Source organism: Pseudonaja textilis, chromosome 5 (assembly GCF_049901715.1).
Source record: "Pseudonaja textilis isolate UNSWEBS1 chromosome 5, rPseTex1.2, whole genome shotgun sequence".
Lineage (NCBI taxonomy): Eukaryota > Metazoa > Chordata > Lepidosauria > Squamata > Elapidae > Pseudonaja > Pseudonaja textilis.
The window spans coordinates 18,678,872-18,694,953 of record NC_141994.1 but is presented as its reverse complement, the minus strand read 5'-3'; the positions used below and the strand labels follow the sequence as shown (position 1 = coordinate 18,694,953).

The 16,082-nt window shown below is 42.7% G+C and overlaps 1 protein-coding gene across 1 annotated transcript; it reads left to right on the top strand.

The window, feature by feature from the left end:
- The first annotated feature begins 4,387 nt into the window (after positions 1 to 4,387).
- LOC113433641 (polycystin family receptor for egg jelly-like) lies at positions 4,388 to 12,097 on the top strand. Its single transcript, XM_026696351.2, has one exon. The coding sequence runs from the start codon at positions 4,388 to 4,390 to the stop codon at positions 12,095 to 12,097; it is 7,710 nt and encodes a 2,569-aa protein (XP_026552136.2).
- The last annotated feature ends 3,985 nt before the right edge of the window (positions 12,098 to 16,082 follow it).

The window sequence follows — 16,082 nt, the reverse complement described above, 5'->3', positions numbered from 1 at the left end:
ATATGGTGAGATGTAAATTTCAGAAATCCTTACTGGCTTGGCTATTGCCCGGGTTAACAAGGTGAACTAGATATTGGAATTCCTGAATATCTGGTGAAAAATGGGCTGCAGGATTCAGGACTGTTGGCTGGGCAACCAGGGCTGGAAGAAAATGTGTCTACCTGTCACAAATACACAGTGATTGAAAATCAATAATAATAGCAGTAATAGTAATAGAATGATAATAGAATAACAGAGTTGGAAGGTACCTTGGAGGTCTTCTAGTCCAACCCCCATTTTCAAGCAGGAAACCCTATATCCGTGATGGCGAACCTATGACATGCATGCCGGAAGTGGCACACAGAGCCACTTCTGCCGGCACGCAAGAGGTCTCCCAGAAGATCCCCACTGCGCATGCACGTGCCCCCCCACGAGCCAGCCGATTGTCGGGTATCTGCCACACATGTGCGGGGGAGACATGTGTGCATGCAAAGAGGCATGCGGCGTGTGAGGGGGGGTTGCGTGTGCGCATGCACTGGGGCACGAGGTGCAGGGGTCATGCATGCATGCGCAGAGGGCGGGGGAGTCGCATGCGCATTGCATCATGGGTGCAGGAACACAATGTGGAAAAGGTTAGCCATCACTGCCCTATATCATGGCAGACAAATGGCTATCCAATCTCTTATTAAAAACCTCCAGTGATGGACTATCAATAACTTACGAAAGCAAGCCGTTCCACTGGTTAATTGTTCTAACTTTCAGGAAATTTCTCCTTAGTTCTAGGTTGCTTCTCTCTTTGATTAGTTTCCATGTTATTGGCTGGGCATGGCCAACTCAACATCACTCACATCTCTTCGCCTGGCCTCTCATGACTGTGGGGATGCTGCAACAGTCGTAAGTGTGAAAAACAGTCATAAGCCACTTTTTTCAGTGCCATTGCAACTTTGAATGGTCACTCCACACAAGCAAAGTACCAGTAAAGGAGGGTAAAAAAATAACTCCAGAGAAGTTCCTGAGGCAGGAAGTCTAGTCCTGCCAAGAATGTAATAAGGGTTAATGGAGAGGCAGTTTCTGTAAGCAACACCAGAATGTTTTCTTCCTGCCTTCCTTACAGGATTAGGCCAGTAATTTCTTCTAACAACCAGTTCTCCGACCTGCTTAGAATGTTAACAACCAGTTCCAGCCAATAGGTGTAAACCTGTAGAATCCCACCCCTGGTTCAGGTGCTATGGAGAGCAAGTTGGACTGAGATAGGAGAGATGGCATTGCAGTTTAGGGAAAGGCTGAACGAGAAAGCTAGGTGGAGAGTCCTAGTTAGTCTTGGTAATCTCAGAATTGTAAGCTAGACTGCAAAGTTAAGGAAAACCTCCCAGTCCCAGGGAAAGACAAGGATAAATTGCTGACCTATGTACTAAGGAAATTGCATTTGTCCATAACCTCATCTAAGAGTCAGGAAATGTGACTTTAACTTTTTTTTAAAGGAAGCCATGTTCTTCAAAGAGATGCCTTCTGAGTCATTTTTCTGCTATCATCTGACCTTGAAACCAGGGATGTCTTTGGGGAGGGATTTCTTCAGTAGCGTTAAGCCTTGTGCATGAAACAGAGAAGCCTTTGTAGGCAAATGGAAACACACGTGCGCACGCACCCTTTGCACTACCGGGCTGCTAGCAAAATGAAGCAAATGGTACACCAGTGTGCAAATCAAATGTAGCATGTATGAACTGAGAGCGATCTTTCTGAGGTTTGACCATATCCTTAATATTTCTCAACCACAGCCATTTTAAGATGTCTAGATTTCAGCTCCCAGAATTCCCCCAGCCACATACTGGCTGGGGGAATTCTGGGAGCTGAAGTCTACACATGTTAAAATGGTCATGATTGGAAAACACTGCCCTAATTGTTCTTTCCTCTTTGCTTTCCAGACTCACACATCTCTTCTTCCTTATCTAAAGCTGATTGCCTTATCTGAGGCATGATTGCTGCAATCCCGGTGAGGTTGGAAAACATTTGAAAAATGGTGACTCACAGATTGGTGGGTAAACCAACAGCCCAATGAAAACATTTGGAAACAGGAGCAGGCCTCAAAACATAACGCTCAAAAGAGGATGGGATTGAATCCAGAGGTGATATTCAGCAGGTTCTGACCGGTTCTGGAGAACCGATAGAGGAAATTTTAAGTAGTTCAGAGAACCAGCAAATACCACCTCTGACTGGCCCCACCCCCGTCTACTCTCTGCCTCCCAAGTCCCAGCTGATCGGTTGGGTCTTGTTTTGTTGCCCTGCACAGGACAACGGAGCTGGAAAGCAGGTTAATGGGGTGGGGAGGGAATGGGGATTTTATAGTTGTCAGCTTTGGAAGCCATATTAACACCAGACGCTTCCACACTGCCACATTCTTGAGCGTGGAGAAATAGGAGGGGGGAATTTCTTGGAGTGTATAGGGTTAGACATAATAGCATTCTTCTTCTAAGTCAAGGTCATGTTTTTTCTGCACCTGGGTGAGGGGATGTCTTAAGTTGGAACGGATGGTGATTGGGGCATGTGATGTGATGATGGGTGCAAGGGGTGGATTTGTAGTTTTTACTTATTGCAAGAAAACCTGGAACTTTCAGATTCAGGATTTCCCAGATGTGCCAGTTTGCTATCCAAATAAAACAGAACTTTTGAGAAGATGCCTGTCTCGGAGTTATTTTTGGAGTGGAGGATTTCTGAAACGCTGACATTATCCTGAATCTGAAAGCTGACAACTATATCCTTCCCCTGCCACGCCCACCAAGCCACACCCACCAAGCCACACCCACAGAACTGGTAGCAGAAAATTTTGAATCCCACCACTGATTGAATCACATTCTCAAAAGACGCATGCTTTGCTTTGGGTCCAAGGCACATCCAGGACAAAATGTCTGGAACATTTTTTGGGATACTCTTCAGCTAATGAATGAATGAAATTAAAAAATTTCTACATTGTTCATCTGAAAACACAACTTTTTTTTAAAAAAATTTTTTTTTATTAAAATTTTACAAAATAAAAAAAAACACGAATCATGTTTATAATTTTTGCAATTTGCCGTAGCATCAATTTTCCCCATCTTCCCTTATTCATATCTATCTATCTATCTATCTATCTATCTATCTATCTATCTATCTATCTATCTATCATCTATCTATCTATCCATTATATTTATCTTATACTTTATCTGTTATTTCTGTTGTCTATCAAAACATACAATTTCTCCCATACCGTATAAAATTCTTTTTTTGTCATTCTCTTGTAACTCCATCATAAGCATATTTATTTCCGCACAATTTTTTAATCAACATTTTATCCATGGGATTATCCTCCAATTTCCAATTTTGAGCATAGGCTAATCTCGCTGCTATCAGAATGTATAAGATATTCAATTTCTTTTTTACATTTGCCTCTAATTATTCCTAATAAGAACATTTCCTGTTTAAGTTCTATTTTTTCATTTGTTATTTCTTGTAGCCAGATTCTAATTTTATTCCAAAAAATTTTAATTTTCGGGCACAACCACCACATATGAGAGAAGGTGTTGTTGATTTACATTTCCAACAAGTTGTTGGTTTACCCTCCAACATGTTGGACTCAAATTTGGATATATCTTGGCCAATCTCGATAGTGCTAGATGCCAACAATAAAACATCTTGTAAAGATTTTCCCTATATGAGGCTGCCATTGTTAGTTTATAATTTCTCTTTGAAAATTTAACTCTGGTAGGCTCTTACTTGTGTTGTGAGTCACAACAAAAATAAAACAGCCAACCATAAAATCAATACAAGTTACAACAGTTCATTTAGTGATCAACGTTACAACAGCACTTTGCTTATGACCATTTTTCATACTTACAACCTCTATAGCATCCCCATGATCATGTGATCAAAATTCAGTTGCTTGGCAACTGGTTCATACTTACGACCATTGCTGGGTCCCAGGGCCCTGTCATCCCCCTTTTGCCACCACCAGGCAAACAAAGTCAATGGGGGAAGCCAGATTCACTTAACAACCGAGTTACTAACTTATCAACTGCAGGGATTCACTTAACGGTGGCAAGAAAGGTCGTCAAGTGGGGCAAAACTCACCCAACAAATGTCTCACTTAACAATAGAAATTTTGGGCTCGATTGTGATCGTAAGTCGGGGAGTACCCATAAACACAAAAGCCAAGCGCTAAAAGCTCGGCTATTTATTTATTTTTCCCCTTTTTTAATGAAGAAAAGCAGGCAGGACACATCAAACATTCAGGAATTTTACAGGATCTTCTACAATGGCCCGGAATTCCAGTTGCTCGGGGCAACCGTCCAGGGGTTCTAGAATTCAAACAATCCGTGTGTTTGGCTTGAGCGGGATACTGGCAACCTGCTTCTTCCTTCAGTGCTCAACCCCCCAAATGCATTGCCCAGAGCTCCTGGTGGTTCTGCTGGGGTATGTCGGTCAGTGTACAAAAGCCACGCCGTCCCATATTTGGCCTCCCCCTTTGCAGGTGACCTGCTCAAACGCCCAGCACCGCGTCTACCAGAAGCACGACACGGAACTGAGCCTCTCATGCATTTGGGATGGACAGGTTGACCTGAGGTATTCCAGGATGCCTGGAGGGACACCAGAGACCGAGAGAGGAGAACCAGATCCCCAACTTCTTCCTTTGCCTCCTCCCGCTCCTCCCCCTCCTCACTGTCAGTGGTACCAAGACGCCACCTTGGTCATGCAAACCCATGACTGGTCAGGACAGCTTGTCCTGAACAAAAGCCTGGATGGAGAAAGGCCCTACTCATCCTGGGCCCTGACTCGGATTGTCATGCAATGTGTGTCAGCCCTGTGTGGTCGGCCTCCCTGCCCTCACCATAATTTCAGTGTGGAAATTTCCAGGCAGGACATCCACCTCTTCCTCCTATCTCCACAGAGCCTTCCTATTTGGGAATGGCAGCCTGTGACAGTAGGCTGGTGTGCCCGCCTCAAAAGTTCCCCCTGGAGCTACCGCTTGAAGAGTGAAGGGGGCAGCCCGGCAGGCGGCCTCATTCCCAGCAACCAATATGGCGAACCCTTTGCCTCTACTCAAGGCCACCCCGCATCATTGCCTCAGGTCTGCGCAGTCTATTACCACTACTACGTCACTCTGCGTTATCCCCAGCGTGGATTCTATATAGTTTTGTTGCACCTAGAGAATGGGCCTCCCCTCAGCCTCAGCCTGGACATCCAAGTGCAGCCTGCTCTTCTCCATGTCTTCAGTGCTGCTTCTGCCCTGCTTAGCCGAACCCAGAAATCTTTCACCCTCTCCTGGAGTCTCCAGCCACTGAGCTCCAGCGTAACAGCCTACACCCTGGAGGACCTACAAGGTCGGGAGGCATGGTCTCTTTCCTACAACCCCTTTGCGCTGCCAAGCAATTTCTGCGCTCCTCCCGCCTCGCAAGCTTCTGGGAAAAAGGTGATCTCCAGAATCTACTTCCGTACCAGCAAAACATTCTCTGAGATGCTGAGGGGACACTTCAACTTCTCTAATGACACTTTGGTTTGCCAAGGAAGCCGTGGTGGCCCAATGTCCATCAGGTTGAACCCACAGAAAATCAAAGTAGGGATGTACTTTTTCATCCAGGAGCAAGGGTTCTCGTATTCCTCTCTAGAAAGCAGTAGGCCATCCAGTCTCCACCACCTCTTTTTCCAACAAGAGGCCCTTTCTACCCTGATTTCTATTGAATTTGTGAAGAAGCAATGGTTCAAGTTCAACGTGCACTTATATCTGAACCGAAAAGAGAGTCTGTTCAAATCTTTGGCTGAGAAAGAAATGGAAGTTCATGTTTCCAGTGGACATTCTCCCAATAAAAACTTTGTCTACATTGTGTGGTTTATTCCTGTGCCACACCCTGACTTGCAGTGTGACTGGGCTTTCCACCTGCAGCTTTTTCATTCCAGGAAAGAACACCTCCTTTGGAATAAGACATACACATATAGGGACCGTGTTCAAAATGCCGTTCGTTTTCTTCCTCATTCTGTCTTTTCTTTCAGACCCACACAGTACACAGGCTTCGTAGCAGAAGTGAACTGCAGGCAAAATGGACTCGTACGAGCTGTTTTGACAGCCGCTCTTGGGACTTATGCTTCAAAAGTGATGGAGCCAGCTGTGCCCTGCCAGAAAAGTTATTGCCGTAAACTGATCATTGTAATCCATAAACCCAACCCTTCGGAACCCGTGCTGCGTTATAAGAGAGAGAAAGCCATCACTTTGCAAGCAACAGCAGAAGCGAAATGCAGGACCTGTCCAGATCTAGATTTCCTTTGGAAAATATACAAGCTCAGCACTGTGTGGTCCATTCCAGATTGGCTGAATCCTCTCGCACTCCCTGAAGGGATGAACACAAGGGGTATTGTGTTGCACATACCTGAAAATGTCCTGCCGTGTGGTTTCTATCATGTTAATTTGACCATGAGTGTGCATCTACTTGCAGAAAATATAACATTCGTTCTGTCTGATTCAGTTTTCCTCCAAATTCTAGAAAGTGGGTTAAGAGCGGTTATAGCTGGAGGCCTCTTCCGGATTGTTGGCATTTCTGATCGCTGGTCCTTGGATGGCTCCTTATCTTTGGATCCTGATTCTATTGAACCTCTGGAAGGAATTCTGTTTCACTGGTTCTGCAGCAAACGGGAATTAGATTATTCTGCTATGAAGTTAGGTCCAGGTCAGAAATGCCACTCAAGACAACGTGATCTGCACTGGACCTACTCGAACGAGCCGGTGCAAGTCGTGGAACCGAAGACCCTTCAGGAAAACACAAAGTATTATTTTAAGCTGGTCACTATCAAGACAAACCAATCTGCACATGCATTTCAAGCCGTTCATGTTCTTGCTGATTCTGGGCCTGTCCTGCGCATCATCTGTTTGGAAAACTGCGAGAAAGGCATCCAAGCCACGGAAAGATTGATTTTGTATGGAAAGTGTCTGAACTGTGAAAAAGCCCACCTGGTTTACTTTTGGTGCCTCCTTTCAGCAGATTCCAAGGAAATATATTTTGACTGGGCTTCCAAAACAACCACTGGGAGAACAAGTCCATATTTGCACATACATTCTTTGGCCTTTAGATCCATGGCTGACCAGTTGTATATCCTTAAACTGAAAGTGAGTATGCAGGGAGTGCAGTTGGCTGTGGGTAGCTACTCCTTTTATGTCCACATCCCCCCTCAGATTGGAAAATGTTTCATCGAGCCAAGGGAAGGCATTGCGCTGATGACAAAATTCACTCTCCAGTGCACTGGATTTGATGGCAAGAAAGGGCCTCTTCTCTACAGAGTTATTGCCCGTTCTGATCTAGCCCAAATAGCTAACATATCATCTTTGCAAAATAACACACTTGGAACCATAGTTTATCTTGGTCATCAGCAGAACACCCCACCCTCATTTCTTCCCAGCGGGACACCATCTGAAAAATATGCTCTGAACATATTTATTCAAGTTTACGACACCGATGGTGCTTTTTCTCAAGTCAGCTTGCAGGCAACAGTATACGAGTCAAGGACCAGCAAGCCAACAGATGTCATTCTCAATGAACTGTATCAGCTAGTCAGACAGCTCAATAGCTCTGCCTCTGTCTTGCCTGACACCGAAGATTACTTTCACATGGGCTTCGTTATCTATATGGTGGCTTCTGAATTAAATAACATTGAGCCATTGCCCAATTTTGACCATTCCAAAACTGAACTAAGAGAAATGCTTCTAAATGAATCTATGCGGATTCCCATGACCGAGACAGGAATACTAAACCAAATAATCTCCAGCCTTTGTCAAATAACGCAGAATGCAAATGAAGTCAGTAGGAAATCCCAGCTGGCTGCAGTCCAAATCCTCCGAAAAACCAGTGAAGCTCTGGAAAGGCGCAGAGCCATCGATCTTGGCTCTGAAGAAGCTGAGGTCCTTGCCAGTGGCATTTTTACTGGGCTGTCCAATGTGTTAAGAGCTTCCCTCTTGAACCCCGGGAATGGGCCTGCGAACACCATCAAGGAAATCATTTCCGTGTCAGAGTTATTGGCAGATATAGTTCTGCAAGGCAAGGTGCCTGGGGAAGACCATGTTAACATGGAAGCCAAAGGCTGGTCCATCCGTTTATGGAAAGATGAAAACCGGGACATTTCTAGGACTGTCTCCGAGGGAAGATCTTGTAAGAATTGTTTTTATCCTAAAGTGAAGTTGGAAAGCCAGGCGGAGTTACCAGCCGATGCTCCGATTTCCGTGGTTCATTATGTATTTGAGAAGAATCCTTTCCCTTGGCTGATGAAAGCAGTAGATAATCACACAGTTGTGATGGGGTTCAAAGTAGCTGGTGCCAAAGCAAATGGTGACATCATTGGGGTCATCCCTAAAGTGGCCGAAGTCATCATGGATAGAATAGATAAGGATCCTGTCGCATTTAATCTGACGATAGGGCTGGACAAAAAGCGAGTTGCAACAGCTGGTGGGTTTAGCATAGAGGTCAATAGAACCTCTCCAGACGTATATGTCCAGATTTTGTGCCATAGGAACATCACTTTCAATGTCTCCATCTACTTGGGACTCAATTTTAGCTCCCCCCCAATTGTGTCTTACGTTGCTTTCTCTGACAAACCTCCTACCCCACAGAAAAGGGGGACCAATATTGAATGTGCAATTAAGGCTCCATACCTCCTTTGCCTCCCACAGGCCTTGCTCTGGTCTGAACCTGGGAGTAAGTGGAATATTTCAGTGGTCTTAAGATCTCCACCCGTGGTGAGAAAGCAGACCACCAAGATAGTTTGCATTGTGGTTTTTACCGCACGCTGCCGAGATCTGGGCCACCTTCCAAACTTTGAACCGTCCAAAGAGACGTGCCACCTTGGCCCTGAGACCAGATTGTCCAAACTGCACTGCATCTGCGGAGCAAATCCCAAAATGGCTCAGCTCCAATTATCAAAGCCTTTAAAACCTGAAGTCAGATTTGTTGGTGGCACGTTTGTTATTTATCCCAATCCTTTGGACATCAAGAAAGTACTTCTAGCAGATTTTGACACAAATCCAGTGACAGTTTTGACCGTGTTTTTCATTTTTGCTGGCTACATCTTCTGTTCATCCTGGGCCATAATTAGAGATAAAGATGACATGAGACGAAAGGAAAAAATATTTGTCTTGCCAGATAATGACCCTTATCACAGAATGCATTATCTGATCACCATCTATACCGGAAGTCGCTTGGGATCTGGAACCACAGCTGATGTTTTTCTTGAGTTGATCGGGAAGGATGGTTACAGTGACGTCCATCGTATGAAGCACCCCAAATTCCCAACCCAGTATCGTACAGCTGTGGATACTTTTCTTTTCGCTACAAGATATGACTTAGGGGATATTTATTGCATTCACATCTGGCACAATAATGCTGGATCTTCCCCAAACTGGTACTTAAGCAGAGTCAAAGTATTTAATGTGGATACTCAACGATCGTGGCTATTTATATGTAGGAACTGGTTAGGCCTTGGCAAGGCGGATGGCAAAATAGAAAGATACATTTTTGCTTCAAATCTAAAAACAAGGTTAGAGAAAATGGATTACTTTCTGATACACCTGGCTAGTGACTTAGAAGATAATCATCTCTGGCTTTCCATATTTTCTCAAGTGGTCACTGGTACTTTCAACAGGGTACAGAGAGTTTCTTGTTGCCTGGCTATAATGCTTTCAACGTTGCTCCTGAACATCATGTTCTACAGCGGTTCCGAAGAAGAAATTATTCCATTAAAATTCCGGATTTTGAGATCCATGTACATTGGGTTCTTCAGTGCTCTCTGTTGTGTTCCTTTACAAGTGACTATGACTGTCCTGTTTAGATACTCCATGGAAAAGCCTTCCGATGACAAGGAAGATATGCCTGACTATAGTCCCTCGTCTTCAGAAACAAGTGAGGAAGATGAGGAAAGTTCCTCTTCGTCCACTACTGATGAAGAAGAGGAGGCCAAAGCAGCTGGTAGCACAGTTAATGTCTCAGAAAAGGAGCCCCCTAAAATCAGTACAAGAAAAAGAATAATTATGCTGATCAAGATGTTTACTCGAAAGCCACAGTTTGCCTGGTGGTGGAGATACGTCGCGTGGGCCATCGTTTTTTTCATGTCTTTCGTCTCTGCTGTGTTCATCATCTTATATGGCTTCACCTACGGCTCCAGCGCCTCCACAGAATGGTTCATAGCATCCATGACATCATTTTTTGAGAGTGTCTTCCTGTTGCAAACCCTAAAGATGGCCCTCATCTCAGGAGTCAGTACCATCAGCATCAAGTACTGCAAGAACATCACCTGGATATCGGCAGAGCAATACCAGAAGATGAAGTTGATCAGAGTGAATATAGATCCTAAAGAGGTCAGAAAGATTCACCACGAACTGGTCAGGATTAGGCAGACCAGGGAATACGAGCCTTTGGAGGAAGACGAAGTTGTCATCTTAAGGAAAAGAGTACGGGCCCAACACCTAGCATTTGTTTTCATAAAGGACATCATTTGTCATATTATCTTTGCCTCCTGCGTTCTAACTGTGGCTTACACGACTCTACCCACGGTTTTATTTTACCACAACAAATTCATCCATGATAAGTTTAATCTTGGTCTATCCAAAGTAACCAAACTTGAGGACATTTACCTTTGGATGGGTGACACTTTTGTACCGTTGATACATAATGACTATCAACCCACCTACCTTTCAGATTCATGGTCCAAAATCCTTGGTTTGCCCAGAATGAGACAGGTCAGAGGTCTGCATCTGGAAAAGCCTTGTTTTTCTTCAGGTCACTTTGCAAACAATTATCTGATTGGCCAAAAACCCTGTCACTATGATTTTGCTCATGATCCAGAAGATCAAAAGCACTACCTTGGGTCGTGGACCAAGCCGATCGACATGTCCGTCTCCAGCCACATTTCCAATTTTCAAGGATTCACGTATCAGTCCGATATTGATCAATGGGAATATAAGTCTTACGGTGTGGTCAATACATATGGCCCGGGAGGATACTCATTTTATTTTTTTCCAGGAGAACAACGACTAAATACAACAATGAGATTGGAAACATTGCAAAGCAATAAATGGCTTGATAAACGGACCCGGGCTCTGATTTTTGAGCTGACAACGTTTACTCTAGATGTAGACCTATACTGCAGCATCACAATCATTTTTGAGTTTACCAACTTTGGCGTTATTAGTTCAACTTTGTCAATTCATTCCTATAAGCTCTCTAAATTCAAGTATGAAACCACCCCTCGTTTGGTGGTTTATGGAATCATGATCTACATTCTTGTCTTCTACTTAGCAGATGAATTTCACATGTTACGTCAAGAAAGAATAGGTTATCTCAAGACAGCGACCAATTTAAACAATTTCGCCATAAAGAACATCTGTATGTTTTTTATATTACTCATTGCCCTGAAATTCAAGATGGCATATACCTTGCTGGAGTTTTATCTGCTTAATCCAGAAGAATTTGTCCCCTTCCACGTTGTTTCTCAAATTGACCAGCTCTACACAATGGTGGCGGGTATTTTAGGTTTTCTCCTGGTGTTGAAACCCTACCGCTATTTCAGGTTCTTGTACAAGATGCGCCTTGCAGAACAAACCTTGTCGAAAGTCTTCCCCGTGTTCCTTCATCTGACAATCCTCGCCGCTCTGTTGTTTTGCACGTTCATGTCCTTTGGCTATCTCATCTTTGGTCAGCATGAGTGGTCTTTCAGTACCTGGGTTTACGCTTTGCAGACAGTCGTTTTCTATTGCTTTTCGGGATTCAAACAGCTGGATGTTGCATCACGATGGTGGCTCACCATATTTTTCCAAGTGTCGTTCCTGTTTACGGTGGTGTTCATCTTCGTCAATTTCTGGAGAAGCCTATTAATGTCAACTTACACATCGATGAAACAGACCGTTTACGAGCAGCATTCAGATGAAGCAGAAGCCATCAACTTTTTGTATTTGAAGTTGCGAAGCATATGGCGTAATTTAACCCGCCAGCCAGACTCTGGAGACGATTATGCCAATGTTACAATATTTGGTAAATCAGTGGATAGGGATAGTCGACAGCCGGGGCTGAAATACCATAAAATAGAAGGCAAGAAAATGGTTTCTCTTACCATTTGAAAAAGGCTTCAGTAAAAACCAGGTACATTTTTATTGCTTCTGTCTCAAGCTGAGTTCCACAGAGTTTTCAGTTTCAAAAGGTTCTCTTGCAGCCATCTTCATCTTCAATGCAATTTTGACTCCCCCCAAATTCTTATTTTTCCTGTTATTATCCTAATAAATAATCTATTTAAACCATGTGCTCTTTCAAGTGGTTTTTTTTTTTTTTTTTTTGAGGAAGGGGGAGTTAGTAAGACTAGATAATTCTGCCATTGCAGCAAATTCTATTTGCACTGCATTTGAAATCAGGTTGAACAAATAAAAGCAAGTAACGAATGGAAGCGAGTCAGTGTGAGACAAGACAATAGATAGTGTGTTACCGCTTTTCTAGTTTTTAGCCTGGTATTTCTAAAATCATTATCAGTATTTTGTGTGATTGTAAAAATTCTGATATAATTGTATTTTAAAAAAAGTCATCCCTGGAAGTTGTGCAATCAAAATGTAGGACCCAAAGCAAATAATCATGGCTCATAGCAGTATTTATTCCTTGAACACTGTATTATATAGAGCTTTTTTCCAGAGAATAATGGGGGTAATTCCTATAGATAAAAGGGGGCAACAAATGTATATATTTTGGAAAGGAAGAAAAGAAGATTACATTCATACATTTGCATAGGTAATAGATGATGTAAGCATAGGTATTCATAATTAGCAAACTTCAAGTTCTATTGTTACTAATATATATATATATATATATTTTTTAAGTTTTTGCGGGTACTTACATGTACGACCGGAATAAAGCCGAATGCTATATATATATATATATATATATGTTTTCTGAGGTTCTCGCGGGTATTTATATGTGGATCTTTGGTTGTTCGGGTTTTCTCCCGCGTAAGGTTCGAAGTATCTAGGCAACGTTTCGATGAAGTCTCATTCATCATCTTCACCATAAAGCTTGGGGCATCTGGAACGAATCATACCCAGAGAAAAATCGTCCAGATGCCCCAAGCTTTATGGTCTCCCAAAATACACAAAGAAGGAACCCCACTCAGACCAATAGTCAGCTCCATAGGCTCACCTCTACAAAACCTAGCCAAATTTCTCGCCAAACAACTACAACCTTATGCAGAATCCATCAACTCACACGTAAGAAACTCATTCCAGTTCATCGAGATCATAAAGAAACAAAACTTACAACCTAGCGACCTACTAGTAAGCTTCGATGTCATATCCCTCTTCACCCAAGTGCCAATAAAAGAAGCCTTGACAGCCATCCAAAACAAATACAACCCTCCCAAGCACATCCTAGATCTAACCAACCACTGCCTATCCAATACATACTTCACCTACAATGGACAAAAATACAAACAAACAGAAGGAGCACCCATGGGATCACCCCTCTCACCTGTCATCGCTAACCTCTACATGGAACACTTTGAAACACAAGCTCTAGAAAAATACAACCACAAACCCAAACTCTGGCTCAGATACGTAGATGACACCTTCATAATCTGGCCACATGGGAAAGAAAAACTGAACAACTTCCTCACACACCTCAACAGCCTACACCCCAAAATACAATTCACCATGGAAACAGAAACCAACAACCAACTTCCCTTCCTAGATGTCTTGGTATACAAAAGATCCAATGGCTCCCTAGGACACACCATCTACCAGAAGAAAACACATACTAACCGCTATCTACATGCACTCTCACACCACCACCCAGCACAGATCAATTCCGTAGCCAAGACACTCATCTCCAGAACAAAATGCTTAGCCGATGAACAACACCAAAAACCGAACTACACACTCTCACCAACGTACTTACAGCCAATGGATTCCAAAGAAAGAAGATTACCCACCTAATCCAAAAAGAAACCCCAACCAAAATCCAAGACAGAGAACAAGAAAACGGCAAAGCCCTCCTCCCATATATAAAAGGCACTACAGACAAAATTAGCAAGATCCTCCAAAACACAACATCAAAACAGCATTCTGCACAAACAGAAAAATATCCACCATCCTAAGAAACCCCAAAGACAAAATCGAATTAGAAAACCAAGGAGTATACGAAATCCCCTGCACTGCCTGCCCTACCACATACATTGGACAAACTAACAGAAGAATAAATGCACGCATTGAAGAACATAAGAACTCAATCAAAAAAGAAGAAACGACCTCTTCCCTGGTCCAACACCTCAAAGCCACAGGACATGAAATTGATTTTAAAAATACCAGAACTATCGCCAAAACCGAACACTTCAACAGCAGAATAATCAGAGAAGCCATAGAGATAGAAAAACGCCCACACAGCATGAACAAACGAGATGACACCTCCCGCCTTCCAGCCATTTGGAAACCCGCCCTCATGAACAGACGAGTACCTAACATGAAGAAAGACACCAGACCCACACCCATGAGAGCCACACAAGATGCCACCACCACACTTCCATGTAGAAAACAGACTCTCACCCACTCAGAAGATGAGACACGACCATGGACCAGAAGCTGCACTACAGCTGCATCACTACCCACTTCAAACCCCTCCGAGCCATACATGAAGCAAACCGACACCCACTATGAAGATGCAGCAGGACCACGAACTAGAAGCCAAACAGCAAGATCACAACTCACCAGCTCAAACCCCCCAGCAACTAAGACTAACCAAAGCACAACCAAGCCCCCACCTGAACAGAACACGCCTCCAACCAATCAGAACACGGCTAACCCCCAACCAATCAGAACACAACCAAACCCCCTACCAATGAGAACACACCCCACCCAATCAGAACACAGCCAAGCCCCCACCCAATCAAGTCCCACCCCACTGGCAGTTAAAAGGAGGAAGCAGCTGCAATCTCACATTACTCTGAGAAGCACAGAGCCGGAGACAGAAGCCTGAAGATGATGAATGAGACTTCATCGAAACGTTGCCTAGATACTTAATTACGCGGGAGAAAACCCGAACAACCAAAGATCCACATACAAATACCCCGAGAACCTCAGAAAACAAATATATATATATATACATACATACACACACACACATATACATATACATATATATATGTGTGTGTGTGTAACAATAGAACTAACTTGAAGTTTGCTAATTATGAATACCTATGCTTACATCATCTATTAAACCATGTGCTCTTTCAAGTGTTTTTTTTTTTTTTTTTTGAGGAAGGGGGAGTTAGTAAGACTAGATAATTCTGCCATTGCAGCAAATTCTATGCGCACTGCATTTGCAATCAGGTTGAACAAATAAAAGCAAGTAACAAATGGAAGTAAGTCTGTGTTTATTTATATATACCAATTATATATACCAATTATATATATATATATATACACACACACACACATATAAAAGAATTATATTTACATTGCCACAGAAATATACACATACATACATGCATACATATAAAAGAAATATATTTACATTGCCACAGAAATTTTGATACAACTGTTTTGAGAACCAGACACTTCAAGGTTGTCTTTTTTTATGTGCCAATCAGTATGTATTTTCTATGTTTCTATTTTGCTAACATGCTCCTCCTCTTTGAAGAATTTATTTTGCTCACCAATTTTACACTTAGCATCTTCAAAAAATACCCAACAAATGATACTAGTAGATATGAGGACATTATAGCATGAGGACATAGCATATTTCCTACCTTTGGACTTTGTAATTGTGGAAGTCTAAATCAAATTGGTTAGATTAATGCAAATGATTGAAATATTGAAATACTTAATGATGCTGTTTAATTAGTCAAATTTATACTTCACTATTTTTCTTTTTCTTTTAGTTATTCTCACTGCATCTCTTACAATGAAATTAAATGCTATCTTCAATGTACATTGTAACTATAAAAATAAAACACAAACACACCTCCTTCGCATTCTGTACGATTGCATTGAAAACCCCTGATGTTGCATTAATATTAATATATATTAATATTGCACTCTACAGTAGAATTCAGTATAGTTACTGCTCTGGGAT